Genomic DNA, 15,519 nt, shown 5'->3' on the forward strand with positions numbered 1-15,519 from the left:
TGACACAATAAATAAATAAATACTTTCAGGTAATGAGCCCCAGGTGGCACAATGGGTTAAACCAGGGGTCCTTAAACTTTTTAAACAGAGGGCTAGGCAACAATCCCTCAAACTGTTGGCTGGCCGGATTATAATTGGGGAAAAAACATGAATGAATTCCTATGCACACTGCACATATCTTATTTGTAGTGCAAAAAACACTTTAAAGCAATACAATAATTAAAATGAAGAACAATTTAAACAAATAGAAACTTATTAGTATTTCAATTGGAAGTGTGGGCCTGCTTTTGGCTGATGAGATAGGATTGTTGTTGTTGTGTGCTTTCAAGTTGTTTCAGACTTAAGTTGAGCCTGAGCGAGGGCCGGGTAAATGACCTTGAAGGGTCATATCCGGCCCTTGGGTCTTAGTTTGAGGACCCCCTTATGCCAGCATGACTGAAGACCAACAGGTCAAAGGTTCAAATCTGGGGAGAGCATGGATGAGCTCCCTCTATCAGCTCCAGCTCCTCATGCAGGGACATGAGAGAAGCCTCCCACAAGGATGGTAAAACATCAAAAACATTTGGGCAGCCTCTGGGCAACACCCTTGCAGACGGCCAATTCTCTCACACCAGAAGCGACTGACAGAATGGAAAATACAAGAAAGCCCCTGAAATGGATTGCTAGTTTATATACACACACACACACACACACACACACACACACACTACCTTCACGCAAACAGCCGGTTTCCTAGGTCAGGAGAAATGTTAAATATGGACTTGATCCTTGTAAACATTGTAACTGTAGCACATTTCTTCAGTCTTAGATGTATACTTGAGAAGATACATCCAGTCCTAGCGTCATCAGCTTCATGGACTATATTTACCTCAAAGTCTGACGCTCCTGTTCCATTACTCTTATCTGCGTCTCAATCATTGCTTGGTGAACTTTGATGTCTGCAATTCTTTGATCCATTGCTGCCTTCAACTGCTGCTTCTGTTTTTCCAGGGAGACAACTTTCTCTGCCTTATTGTACAAGATATCTCTGACCCGTTTCAGCTCCAGCTTCAGGAGATTATCTTCAATCATCATGTCCTTCAATCATCAGAATAAGAATCATGTTTAGTACTATGTCTTATCAAACGTAACCTGTGTTTTGAAGGTGTTCACTTGATTTCTGAGAATTGTGACATTGGGACTGATGTGGAAGGCTGGTGTGATAGCACAAAGACCCAAATGTGTCACCTATTTATTTATTTATTTATTTATTTTTAATCTGTATACTTCAAGCTTAGAGAAACTATCTCCACACCTGCTTGTCGGCTCTGGCTTTTTTCAGTAGCTTCTCTGATTTGTCAGTGAAAAGGTTCAGCTCATCTACACGGGTTTGCAAACCTGCCATTTCTTCCCCAGTCTTATTCATAGCCAACTTGATAAAATGAATGTCACCCTGGAAAGAAAGAAAATAAATTTAAATAGTTTATTCAAGAATACCATATTATGATTCAGTGCTTAGGCATTTAGGATTAGAAACAGGACACTGAAGTAACGATGGCGTGGCTCCCAGAAGGCCAAATGACTAACCTTCTCACTATTATATGTTTGTATTACAGTTATATCCTCCTACTTCTTTTAAAATGACAAATATATAATGATGGGTCAAAAAGTCATCACTCTAACTTTCATTTCTTTCACAGCTGTATTACATTTTTAACAGAACAAACAAACAAGCATACAAAAGACATAAGAGTTTGCAAGCTTGGTAGTTGATTAAATGTCCTTTGACCAGTATCTGGCCACTTGGAGTGCTTCTGGTGTTGCCGCAAGAAGGTCCTCCATTGTGCATGTGGCTGGGCTCAGGGTGCATTGCAGCAGGTGGTCTGTAGTTTGCTCCTCTCCACACTCGCATGTTGTGGATTCCACTTTGTAGCCCCATTTCTGAAGGTTGGCTCTGCATCTCGTGGTGCCAGAGCGCAGTCTGTTCAGTGCCTTCCAAGTCGCCCAGTCCTCTGTATGCCCAGGGAGGAGTCTCTCATCTGGTATCTCCCACGGATTGAGGTGCTGGGTTTGAGCCTGCCACTTTTGAACTCTTGCTTGCTGAGGTGTTCTAGCGAGTGTCTCTTAGAAAACTATGTCTTGATTAAGTTGTTGACGTGCTGGCTGATACCCAAACAAGGGATGAGCTGGGGATGTCTCTGCCTTGGTCCTTTCACTATTGCCTGCTACTTCCCGGTGGATGTCAGGTGGTGCAATACCAGCTAAGCAGTGTATTTTCTCCAGTGGTGTAGGGCGCAGACACCCCGTGATAATGCATCTATGCATGATATGATAGAGATAACCTTACTCTACTAATATAGCCTTTTCTTTTGCCGATTGACTGATTAGAACCATGAATCTGAAGCTAAAAGAAAGAGTCATCATTTAATTTCTGGCAAAAGTAGGTCAAGCTCCTAAGGAAATCCATAATCGCTTGAAGAATGTTTATGATTTGGCCCCTCCTGACTTTTACCTGTTTGGACCTCTGAAAGACAGCCTATGTGGTTTCAGAGTCAATGACTTGAATGATGTTAAAGCAGGTTTAAAATCATGGGTCACGAAACAAAACCCTGAATTTTTCCAAAATGGTTTTGGTGCCTGGGTTAAATGATGGTGCAAATTCTGACTATGTTGAATGGTCGTTTTGCATAGAGGGCAGTTCAGGCTATGATGTGTAGCAACTTCTGCTGTTATAGGCTCATTCATAACATTTTTATGACACAAGAGGCAAAACTTTTTGACCCACCCTTGAATAAGTGGCATTAGAATTTTAATCATTGAGAAACAATGTATGTGTACAGTCGGGCGCTGCATTTTTAATTTTAGATTGAAACTATGTTTCAAATATGTAGTAAATGTCAACTGGTCTTGCTGAAAGGGGCACAAACTAAGGGTAAGGGGAAGAGGGGGGAAATGGTATAATAATAATTATAAAGAAATAAAACATGTATAAGTAGATAATAGGTGTGTGGTAGAGGTATATGTAGTATACAGTGGGGGGGGGGGGGGGGGAGGGAGATTCAGTCTTCCCAGTCTGGTGCAGAGCAAAAATTTTGTTTCTGGTGTCCTTCAACAGCACTTTGGCATTCACCATTGTGGAGTTTGGAGTGCGACTGCTTGAGGTTGTGGACAGGTGTATTTTATATTGATAACAAGTTCAAAATAGGTGCCATTACTACAGGTAATGTGTGGAGGACAGAGGAGCCTGTTAAAGAAGAAGTTACAGGTCTGTGAGACCCAGAAATCTTTCTTGTTTGTAGGTGACCAAATACTTATTTTCCACCATAATTTGCAAATAAATTCATTAAAAATCAGACAATGTGATTTTCTGGATGTGTTTTCTCATGTTGCCTCTCTCATCTTTTTAAGTGAGAGAACTTGTACAATTGGTATCTGACTAAATACTTCCCCCCCCCCCACTGTAAATTGTAATGGAAAGTTTTTAAAAAAATGATAAGAAATATGCTTAAAGATGTTTTTGATTTTTTTAACTGTTAGATTGTATATAATATGACATACTCTTCTGTCTAAGATGTCGTAAAAAGAGGAAATAATGTATGTTTATACATTTTGTTTGATAAATTTATAAATAAAATAAAAAGTAGAACAGCTAAATGTCAACTGTTTTAATTGTACTTTAATAAAACTAGGATTCATTTTTTAATTCTGTAAATTAATGTTTAAGCTGGATCTTTCTTATAAATCATCCTCTAGATCCTAAAGATTCCCCCCAGGCACTTCCAAGCCATTAAATGCTAATCAAGGTGGTCAGTTGAAACATTCACACCTAGCTCCAGCAGACAAAAGTCCTTTGTCCCACCCTGGTCATTTACAGATATATAAAACCATTTTCCTACTTCCAACAGACCTCACTACCTCTGAGGATGCTTGCCATAGATACAGGCGAAACGTCAGGAGAAAATGCCTCTAGAACATGGCCATATAGCCCGGAAAAACCTACAACAACCCATCCTATAGAGATATTGTCCAAGGCCAAAAAGGCTTAGGTTTGAAGATGGAACATTAGACTCTAAACAAAACTGCTAACTTCCTGTGAGATACAAAGCTGATGCTACCTGGAGTTTCTTCTGCTGAGCCTGCAAAGTGTTGTATGCCTGCTTCTTTTCATCTGCTATTTTTGAAAGTTCTGCAACTTTTTCTTCCAAAACTTGTCTCTCATCTGTGTTAAGCTCTCCCTCCATGCGTGACAGCCTCCTCTCCACTTGCTGTATATAGAAATCCTGTTAATTTTTTTTGAAGCAAGAAATAAAATTATCAGAGAGGATGAAAAACAAACAATTGGAGACATTTCTATAAGCGCTGAAACATTTAACACAGAAAAAATTAGCTTGAGGACAGGCACCTAATTAAGTCATTGTCCTTTTACAATTGTTTCTGGCCTGTAGGCTTTCTTGTTTGCAGATTGTCTTAAAATGGCTGGTGGGTGATCCTGGCTCACAAGTAATCTTCTAAAAATATAACAAAGCATCCTTAGCCCAGATAGTCTGCTCTAGGGAAGCTTACCACCGTGTAGCAACCCTACCATTTACCACTGGATGCTGACAGAAAGGGGTAAATTTTCAAAGTGATGCACAAGAGTCATGCATATCAATCTCATTAAGAAATAACAGGATTTGGGCTTGTTCATCTCTTGTATTGCTTCGAAATTTTACCCTGAAGCAGCCATGGTTCAAAGCAGCCATAGCAAAAGGCTGATTTTGGAACACATACTATCCATTTTGAAACATATTTATTTGGAAGTAAAATATGCTTCAAATGTTTGGGTTTTTTTTTATAGATATAGGTTCCACATATACTTTTTTCTTTATAGAAACAGGTATCACTGAAATGATTTTATGACCAAAAGGGTAGAAGAATATCTATACCTCACTCAAAAGTCAATTAAACATACACTAAACACAGTATTTTTAACCATTTTTTAAAAAAATAAAATAAAAACAGTCTGTGTCCTCAAGAGAGCTGGAACTGCACAATCTGTTACCAGAAATAACAACAGAAAAGGGAAACATGACTAACCAAAAAGAAATAAGCTGAAAATTATTTAGTTAAATGCTTTGGCTTCTTCATTAGTTGGTTTCTAAATCTCAAAGACAAGACAACAAGGCAAAGAATGGGGAGAATTCATAGCAGTGGTACATCAACTGTAGATAAAAATTTAGGTCACGAGAAAAAGATCAAGACATTGAAGGATAGCCTTTTCCATTTTTGTCTTATTTTTTTCAATTTCTTAACAACCACAACCACAACATGTCTCTCTTCCCCTTATACTGCAGAAGCCACTTTCATAAGAATTCTTTCCATTCTCAGCACTGACTCCTTGGTTCAAAATGCTTGGCCTGAAATCTAACTGTATGTTTCAGATGAAGATGAAAACAGAAGCTGAAATGTTTAATTCAAGCTTTTTTTTCAATTCAAAGTCAATATTTGTTCGGGCACTATGGCCTATATTATTATTATTATTATTATTATTATTATTATTATTAGAAGAAGAAGAATCATCATCATCATCATCATCAGCGGATGACCCAAAATGCAGACTGTGCAAGGAAGCTGATGAAATCATGGACCATATCCTCAGTTGTTGCAAGAAAATTGCACAGATGGACTACAAACAAAGACACAACTCTGTGGCCCAGATGATTCACTGGAACTTATGTCACAAGTACCACCTGCCAGCAGTAAAGAATTGGTGGGATCATAAACCCGCAAAGGTCGTGGAAAATGAACATGCAAAAATACTGTGGGACTTTCAAATCCAGACTGACAAAGTTTTGGAACACAATACACCAGATATCACAATTATGGAAAAGAAAAAAAGTCTGTATTATTGATGTTGCCATACCAGGTGACAGCTGAATTGACCAAAAGCAACAAGAAAAGTTCAGCTATTATCAGGACCTCAAAATCAAACTGCAAAGGCTCTGGCATAAACCAGTACAGGTGGTCCCAGTGGTCATTGACACACTGGGTGCCGTGCCAAAAGATCTCAGTCAGCATTTGGAAACAATAAACATCGACAAAATCACCATCTGTCAATTGCAAAAGGCCACTTTACTTGGATCATCTGAAAATATATCACACAGTCCTAGACGCTTGGGAAGTGTTTGACCTGTGATTTTGTGATATGAAATCCAGCATATAGATCTTGTTTGCTGTGACAAACTGTGGTTTTGTGTCAATAAAACAATAACAATAATAATAATAATAATAATAATGATGATAATAATAATAATTATTATTATTATTATTATTTATATTCCGTTCTATCTCTCTGCGGAGACTCAGAGCAGATTACAACATACACAGATAGGCAAACATTCAATGTCTTTAATGCAGTGGAATAACAATAGCATAGAACAAATAAAACAGAATAAAGGTAAAGGCTTCCCCTTTCATCTCTGGCTTTCTGGAGGTGGTGTTCAAGTTTGGCCATGGGGAGGTGCTCTTGTTCCATTTCCAAGCCAAGGAGCCTGTTGTCCGTAGACACCTCCTGGACATGTTGCCAGCATGGATGCTTGGACACCTTTATTATCTTCCCACTGAAGCGGTACCTATTAATCTACTTACATTTGCATGTTTTCGAACTGCTAGGTTGGCAGGAGCTAGGGCTAACAGTGGGAGCTCACCCCAACCTGCGGCTTCAAACTGCCAACCTTTTAGGTCAGCAGATTCAACAGTTCAATGGTTTAACTTGTTGAGCCACTGCACCCTTCTAAGCTTTTGTGACTACTTGCATCTATCTAGGATCATGAGCCATCAGATTTATCTATATTCCCAACACACTCTTCCTGTTCCTTACCTGGTTATAAATGAGCTCTTGTTGCTTAAGTGTCTCTGCAAACAGATGGGCCAATCGGCTGTGAAGATTTTTCATCTGTCCTCGGCGTCCATCAATTTCAACTGTGACACCTTTTACTTTGTCTTGAAGGTCTTTCAACTCTTTTGTTTTCTTGAAATGTGTGTCTCTCAGTTGATCTGCTTGGACCTCTTTCTCCTGTAGGTATTAAAAGCATAGCATGAAATAATTTGTTGACTAAACAGAGGTGTGAATTAAACTTAACTCAATTTAGGTTAGGTATCTGACTGCTATGACTTGCTTTGTATGTTTTACCTATTTTGCTCTGATCCCTATTATTTTCTTCCTTTGTGAAAATGCCAGGCTATAGTAGTAGTAGTAGTAGTAATAGTAGTAATAATAATAATAATCCTTTATTTGTACTCCGCTACCATCTCCTGAAGGACTCGGTGTGGCTTACAAGAGGCCGAGTCCAAATACAATAATAAAACAACAGCAACAACAAACAGCAAAATAACTCAGAAAACAAAGCAATAACATTGACAACACACAATGACACAATTAAAAACAATGGCAGGGCCAAATGTAATAATTAAAATTAAAAGTGCTGGGCATGACCAGGTGGAGTGTTTGGCTGGAGGATGGGCATGTAAATATCCTAGATCTCTGATAAAGTGCGCTGGGACATAATGCTAGGAGTTTCCTATTCTGGGAAGGCACACTGGAACAACCACGTTTTCAAGCTCGTCCTAAAGATTGCTAGCGATGGGGCCTGCCTGATGTTCTTGGGGAGAGAGTTCCAGAGTCGAGGGGCCACCACAGAGAAAGCCCTATCCCTCATCCAACCAATCGCACTTGCTACTCACAATCGAGACTACTCACATCTAGTCTGAGTCCCTGCTTTTTATGAAGTCTTTCTTGAAGGGCCATCACTCAGGACAAATGCCCAGGCCACCCTGACCCAAGGAAAAGAAATAGCCTAGTCTAAAATTTATGTTTCAAAGTTCGTCATCCAGCAAGATAAAAAATACTGTTAGCAATTACCATGACATGCGGAACTCACGTTTAGTTCCTTCTAATTTACTAATATTTTAATATACTTATGTCAATTGTTTAAAAATATCTTAAATTATGTGAAGTGTTAAATAAGATTCATCTCTTGCGAGTGCTTTGCTACAGATATGGAAGGAGTGGGGGCAGCCACTAAAGAACAGAAGTTCAAATGGAAATAATGAGATTCTGAATGCATTATCCCCTGCCTATATCTTTTCACAGTCAACTAATAGATGTGACAAATAGACGTGTATGGGTAATTGTGTTGGGAAGTACACTTCTAACTAACACATTGCAGACATTGTTCAAAATCATTTCTTCCTAGTTAAAGTATCACCCACTTAGGCTGCAGAACTGTTATGCTTGTATCATCTTGAATTATCGACATCCTATACAAGGAAAAAATTGATTGCAAAAAAAAATATATTGGAAAAAATCAACTTATATCCCCCTACCAAAAAAAGGGGATGCTCAAACTTTCATACAGTAGCACTTATTTCACATGCCAGTAAGGTAAAGCTCAAGATCCTGCAAGGTAGGCTACAGCAATACATGGAGCGAGAGTTGCCGGATGTACAAGATGGGTTCAGAAAAGGCAGAGGAACAAGTGACCGAATTGCAAATATCCGCTGGGAGGGAGTTTCAGAAAAACATCTATTTCTGTTGTTCTTGTTGAAGGCTTTCATGGCCGGAATCACTGGGTTATTGTAGGTTTTTTCACACTATATGGCCATGTTCTAGAGGCATTCTCTCCTGACGTTCCCAACAGTTTCGCCTGCATCTATGGCAAGCATCCTCAGAGGTATTATTTATTGACTATTCCAAAGCCTTTGACTGTGCGGATTATAATAAATTGTGTCAAGTTCTTGGTGGAATAAGGATACCATGCCACCTTGTCTCTCTCCTGAGGAATCTGTATAACGACCAAGTAGCAACAGTAAGAACAGACCATGGAAAAACCAACTGGTTCAGTATTGGGAAAGGAGTACAGCAGGGCTGTCTACTCTCACCCTACCTATTCAACTTGTATGCAAAACACATCATGCAACGTGCAGGGCTTGATGAATGCAAGGCTGGAGTTAGAATTGCTGGAAGAAATATTAACTAACTTAGATATGCAAATGATACCACTTTGATGGCTGAAAGTGAGGAGGAGCTGAGGAGCCTTCTAATCAAGGTGAAAGAAGAAAGTGCAAAAGCTGGGTTGCAGTGAAACATCAAAAAAGCCAAGATAATGGCAACCGGACTGATTGATAACTGGCAAATAGAGGAAGAAAACGTGGAGGCAGTAACAGAATTTCTAGGTGCGAAGATTACTGCAGACAAAGATGGCAGACAGGAAATCAGAGGTTTACTTCTTGGGAAGAGAGCAATGGCCAATCTCGATAAAATGGTGAAGAGTAGAGAGATCACACTGTCAGTGTGACACTCGCAACAAAGATCTGTATAATTAAAGCAATGGCATTTCCCATAGTAACCTATGGATGCGAGAGCTGGATCGTAAGGAAGGCTGAACGAAGGAAGAGAGATGTTTTTGAACTGTGGTGCTGAAGGAAAATTCTGAGAGTACCTTGGACCACAAGAAAATCAAACCAGTCCAACTCCCAGAAATAATGCCTGGCTGCTCACTGGAGGGATGGATATTAGAGGCAAAGATGAAGTACTTTGGCCACATGATGAGAAGTCAGGAATGCTTGGAGAAGAGAATGATGCTGGGGAAAATTGAAGGAAAAAGGAAGAGGGGCCAACCAAGGGCAAGGTGGATGGAATATTATGCTTGATATGAATTGTCTTGATCTTGAAGGAGCTGGGAGTGGCCACGGGCCGACAGGGAGCTCTGGCCTGGGCTGGTCCATGAGGCCACGAAGAGTCGGAAGCGACTGAATGAATGAACAACAAATACAAGCAACAAAGCTTTGCACACCATTTATCCTTCTGACTAAAAATGTTATGGATAATCTATAAAGTTTGTAGTGAGTTTGTATTATTCCAGGTTTTTTTCTGAGTGTTTTCTTTTAAAAAAACATTATTTGCTAAGCTTAGGGTGTAGAGGCACCTTAAGTACTTTCCCATCTTGAGTGATTTCAGGAGGGCACTTTGTTAGTGCTTCCTACAATCATGGTTATATTGATAGCACTTAGCAAAGTATATATATGTGCTTCATCGGTCTGAACTGAATCTCATTTAACACAGGTCGATCTGCTTCTTCTAGAATAATGTCAAGCAGGATGTTAAGGTTTTCTCTCTGAAGTTATTCCAACACTCAACATTTCCCCACTTTTGCATAGTACAGACTTGTCCTTTCTTCTTTGGGAAAAAAAATCACAATGCGTCTGTGAATTTCCAAAATGTGATAATATATAATTGCCAGCCCTTCCTCACATCCTTTGTGATTGTTTAGGAGATTCCAGGATTGTTATATCCAGTGACTGGTTTGAAGAATATTTCATTCCCTCCTTTATAGAATTACTGGATGTCTCTTGCCCCAGAATCAGATGCCAAATTCACCCCTCACCTTCCTGAGGCAAAGGAAATCCACACTCACCTCAAAATCGGCTAACATCATTCAAGATGACGTGCAGCCATCCTGCTGCAGAAACACTTCTTCAAGACTTTAGTCCGCCACAGGAAGAACTAAAGGTTACTCCAGAGCTTCCAGGAAACTCCAGAGTGGTCCCTAGTCTTCTTGGCCAGTGTCGGGCGACTCACATGTGTCAAAAACACCCACTACTGTTTCACCAGCCAGAAGTACTCCCTGGCAGAGCCTTGCAAGCAACACCACTTATGGTGGTCTCATGGCTGAGCCCATGTAACAGGGTTACCCTGACAAAGGGAAGTGCCCGGCAGCAGTGGACACAAAGGGAAGGCAGTAGTGGAGAACAAGGGAAAAGAAAGAGCTAATGGTCAGCCACATGTGTTATTATTATTATTATTTATTTACTCCATGTATATGCCACTTTTCTCAGCCCTCGGGCGACTCAAAGTGGTTTACAGTAGCAAAATTCAATGCTTGAACATCATAAAACAGATTAAAACAATTAAAAAACCATAGCATCAATATACAAACATTACAAAGTCAATACTACATAACTCATGGCATCTCTTAGTTAAAATCAAGATTCAATCTCGTCATCTAGTCATTTCATGTTCCAGTATTTGTTACACTGCCTTATCGAATGCCTGCTCGAATAACCAGGTCTTAACCTTCCTACGAAATGCTAACAGAGAAGGGGCCGATCTAATATCTCTGGAAAGGGTGTTCCGTAGCCGAGGGGCCACCACTGAGAAGGCCCTGTCTCTCATCCCCGCCAACCGTATTTGTGACACAGGCGGGATTGAGAGCAGGGCCTCCCCAGATGATCTTAACGTCCTAGCTGGTTCACACAGGTGTTGAAGAGAGGGTGGGGCTGAGGAACGGAGATTGAAAAGGCAAGAAGCCAAACACAGCTGGGTGGGAGACATGAGCCAGGAGCAGGACAGGGAGGGCCTGATGAGAATGAGACTTCTGTTAAAACAGAGGAAAGGAGTTTGCTGAAGGGATGCAGACTGTGCTGTCATAAGACTTACCTTGGAAAAAGATAGTTAACAAAGGAACTCTGTAACGAACTGCTTCCAGCAAGTCTTAGAAGCCAGGGAATTGATTACCCATGAGCACTAACTAGTGTTCCCATACATCATTGTTGAATTTTACCATATTGACTTGATTCTAATGCGAACCCTATTTGGCTAAATTACATAACCAAAACTAAAGTATGCATTGGAGTCGATGACACACATAAATCCACTTGCGCTCCGTCCAGCCAAAACTGGCAAATTCTCCACACTCATGTATTTTCCAACTGGCCTCATTCACAAGGCCTTCAAAACCATGGGAAAGGCCAGTTGGAAATCTGCACCCCTCCATCAGGTCGAGGCTTTCCCTTGCCAGTTGGCCATTTTGAGGCAGGAAGCAACCTTGCCTTTATTACTGGGTCTGTATTCAGGGAGGCATTCAGAGGAACAGCCAACAGGCAGGGAGAAACTGCACCCCTTCTCCAGCTTCATGCCTTTCCCAACTTGGGTACATTACATTTGACAACAAATCCTTTTTTTCCTAATATGCGTCTTCGAAATTGAGGTGCACATTATATTCTATGGTGAATTATACTTGAATAAATACAGTATATTACAAGAACTGAAGAGGGAGAAATTATCTGCCTGCTCTTGTGATGTGAATGATTTTAGGAGAAGCTTGTTCTCCCAATAAAGTATCCACTCCACAGGAGTCTGTCCCTTCATGAAACATGCAAGTGGGGTTTTCGAAAGTTGACTCCAGAAGGAAGATGGCCAAACCGCTGCAGCTTCTCTTTGTGATCTCACTAAAAGCAACATCATCTGCAGGAGTCTACCGTATACCATGCAGCTGTGGACAAGTCTACATAGGGACCCCCAAACACAGCATTGCCCAAACACGAATCAAGGAACATGAAAGGCACTGCAGACTAATTCAACCAGAGAAGTCAGCCATAGCAGAGCACCTGATGAACCAGCCTGGACACAGCATATTATTTGAGAACACAGAAATGCTGGACCACTCTCACTACCACCATGTCAGGCTACACAGAGAAGCCATTGAAATCCACAAGCATGTGGACAATTTCAACAGAAAGGAGGAAACCATGAAAATGAACAAAATCTGGCTACCAGTATTAAAAAAAACTCTAAAATTACAACAGCAAAACAGCAGAGGGAAAACAATCAGGGACATCTAATCACCTCTCAACAAAAGATTCCCCCAAGCACTGACAGGCCATCAAATGCTAATAAAGGCGGTCAGTTGAAACATTCACACAGTTGAAACATTAGCTCCAGCAGACAAGAGTCCTTTGTCCCACCCTGGTCATTCCACAGATATATAAACCTATTTTCCTAGTTCCAACAGACCTCACTACCTCTGAGAATGCTTGCCATAGATGCAGGCGAAATGTCAGGTGAGAATGCCTCTAGAACATGGCCATATAGCCCGAAAAAACCTACAACAACATCAGCAGAGCTGTTTTGGGAATTGCTTCTGGTTTATGAAACAGCGGCCACGGCCTCCAATACACTAACAGCCAGCCCAGCATCTCGACTGCGAAACAGTTGCAAGGCACTTCTGCGGTGTATCCAGGGCAGCTCAGGAGCAGACTACTCAAAACGACACCTGGTTATTTCACCTAGTGTAGATGCAGCCTCAGTCAGGACAATATTTCATAGCATATGGCCAATCTGTGTTCACAAATCCTTGTATATTCTTTTCTTCCAGTGGGTTTGGAATGAATTAGTTTCCATGAAGAACTATTTTAGCACTAGTGCAAGTCATTAAAAAACAAATAAACTCATACGAAGTAGACATCGCATGAAGTAAAAATGTATTTAGGAAATATATTTAAAATAACTGAAAATAAATGTAAATGTAAACCCAGCCAGCAAAATACTGGAAATGGAAGAAAAATGTTGCTTACCTTGACATTTTTCTCCTTTTCTTTCAGTAACTCTTCCATCCTGCTTGCTTTTTCTTCTGAACTCAGTGCTTTGTTTGTCACAAATTTCAGTTTATTCGTAAGACTATTGTTCTGTTCCCGAATCACATTGAATCTAACATGAAAAAGAGAAAATGAGTTGCACAGATTTTCAAAAGCTGTGCAGAAGGAAGCGAGAATTGGAGACAATAATCCAAATGTACAAATTAATCTAAATTGCTTCTAGAAAATGGTCGTTAGAATCCAGTTGGGATTGTACACATATATATGTTACCCTGCAGAAACAGTTTGGTATTTTTTGTCATGCAGAATGGCTTTACCGAATTCAAGGTTGCAGAAGGGGATGTGATGTGATGGCATAAATTGCATGTGGATGTACATATGCACTACACATGGAAATGCACAATGCACTATCATCCGTGGTGGTGCAATAATAATAATAATAATAATAATAATAATAATAATAATAATACTTTATTTATACTCTATACAGAGTAAAACCAACATAACCATAAGATTAACAAACAAAATATAAACATAAAAATTGTTGCCATAAAACACATATAGTAAAAGTAATCCTGCCTGTAGTAATCCTGCCTGTAGTAACCTACGGATGTGAGAGCTGGACCTTAGGGAAGGCTGAGCGAAGGAAGATCGATGCTTTTGAGCTGTGGTGTTGGAGGAAAGTGCTGAGAGTGCCTTGGACTGCGAGAAGATCCAACCAGTCCATCCTCCAGGAAATAAAGCCTGACTGCTCACTGGAGGGAAGGAGACTAGAGACAAAGTTGAAGTACTCGTCTCCACCAACCGCGCTTGGGATGGTAGTGGGACCAAGAGGAGGGCCTCCCCGGAAGATCTTAGAGCTCGCGTCGGTTCATAGAAGGAGATGCGATCACAATGCTATAATTCACTAATGAAATGATGGTCCGTCAGCAAAGTTTCATTCCTTAAGGCAGGATCCTAGTAGACACTGAGTCTTTACAACTACCTTACGTATTATCTAGTAAGCAAATCAAATGCCAGCCCTTTATTCATTTTTATAATGAAAAGATAATAAATCATGCAATTTTATTTTATTTACATTGTGCCATCTTGTCATGTTATTAGCTGAGCAGATATACGATACTCTAGCCATAAAGCAACTGAGAGCCACAATTCGGGCACTTCAACTGCACAGATATGAGGATGTATCACATAAAAAGGATCTACTGACTAAATAGAGAGATAGAACGAAATAATAAATGCTATGTATATATTTATTGCAGCGTTGCTATTATAGTATAGCAGCATCTCATTATAGGCTATCACTCACAACTCAGGATGATTGCCTTCCAAGTCTTGGTGGAGGATCTATAGGTGACTATAGAGACCTATTCTGGATCTACATGTTCTAACAACTTTCTCCCTTAATAGTAATAATAATAACTTTATTTTTATATCCCACCACCATCTCCCCGAGGGGACTTGGGGCAGCTCACAAGCCGGACCAAGCCCAATAATAACAAAGTTAACCACACAGAAACACATTTTAAAATGCCGATAAACATATAACAAGCTTCACTCTATTGTGTATTCCTACCTTATTGTTTTCTCCTGTGCTTCCTTTTTAAGATTAGTTATATTCATTCTCACGAATTCAAGTTCAGAAGCAGTTCCATCCAAAGTAGCTTTCAGTGTATCCAACTAATGGATAGTCAAATAAAATTTGAGGAAAGATGCATAATTATTCAGAACACTCTTCTCATTTTATAACAGACGTGCCTTAGGCTTCTCAGCAACTACCTGCAAATCACTAAACCAAAAACTCCTAATCCTTCTACTTTGTAACCCAGATTTTAAAATATTTCTAATAACCAGCCATTGTTGACATTATCTTGATGCAGAATACATTTATTTCTGGAATGGAACAATTTATTCCCATTTTAAGGGAATAGGCCTATGTTTTTAACAAATTTTCTATTCAAAGCCTTTGTAACTGGAGAAGCCAGACATCAATTAAGAGGGCAATGACAAAATTGTGAAGTACTAGCTTTTTCTCAGATCTGTATCATGAAAATGGAAGTACAGTGGATACAACACTTCCATCCCAGTTGATGGAGCTTCATGCAAATAGATACATCCACCTTATTC

At 39.9% G+C, this 15,519-nt stretch overlaps 1 protein-coding gene across 1 annotated transcript in view; it reads right to left on the reverse strand.

Moving 5' to 3' along the window:
* The window catches only part of CCDC39 (coiled-coil domain 39 molecular ruler complex subunit), a 44,861-nt gene that overhangs the window by 13,170 nt on the left and 16,172 nt on the right, over positions 1-15,519 (reverse strand). The window contains exons 8-13 of the mRNA XM_060767458.2: positions 14,969-15,072; positions 13,372-13,504; positions 6,839-7,033; positions 4,095-4,259; positions 1,295-1,432; positions 869-1,077 (exon numbers count right to left, since the gene is read on the reverse strand). Of these exons, the coding sequence (XP_060623441.2) occupies positions 869-1,077; positions 1,295-1,432; positions 4,095-4,259; positions 6,839-7,033; positions 13,372-13,504; positions 14,969-15,072 (944 nt within the window). The remainder of the gene's footprint in view (positions 1-868; positions 1,078-1,294; positions 1,433-4,094; positions 4,260-6,838; positions 7,034-13,371; positions 13,505-14,968; positions 15,073-15,519) is intronic.

Source organism: Anolis sagrei, chromosome 3 (genome assembly GCF_037176765.1).
Source record: "Anolis sagrei isolate rAnoSag1 chromosome 3, rAnoSag1.mat, whole genome shotgun sequence".
Lineage (NCBI taxonomy): Eukaryota > Metazoa > Chordata > Lepidosauria > Squamata > Dactyloidae > Anolis > Anolis sagrei.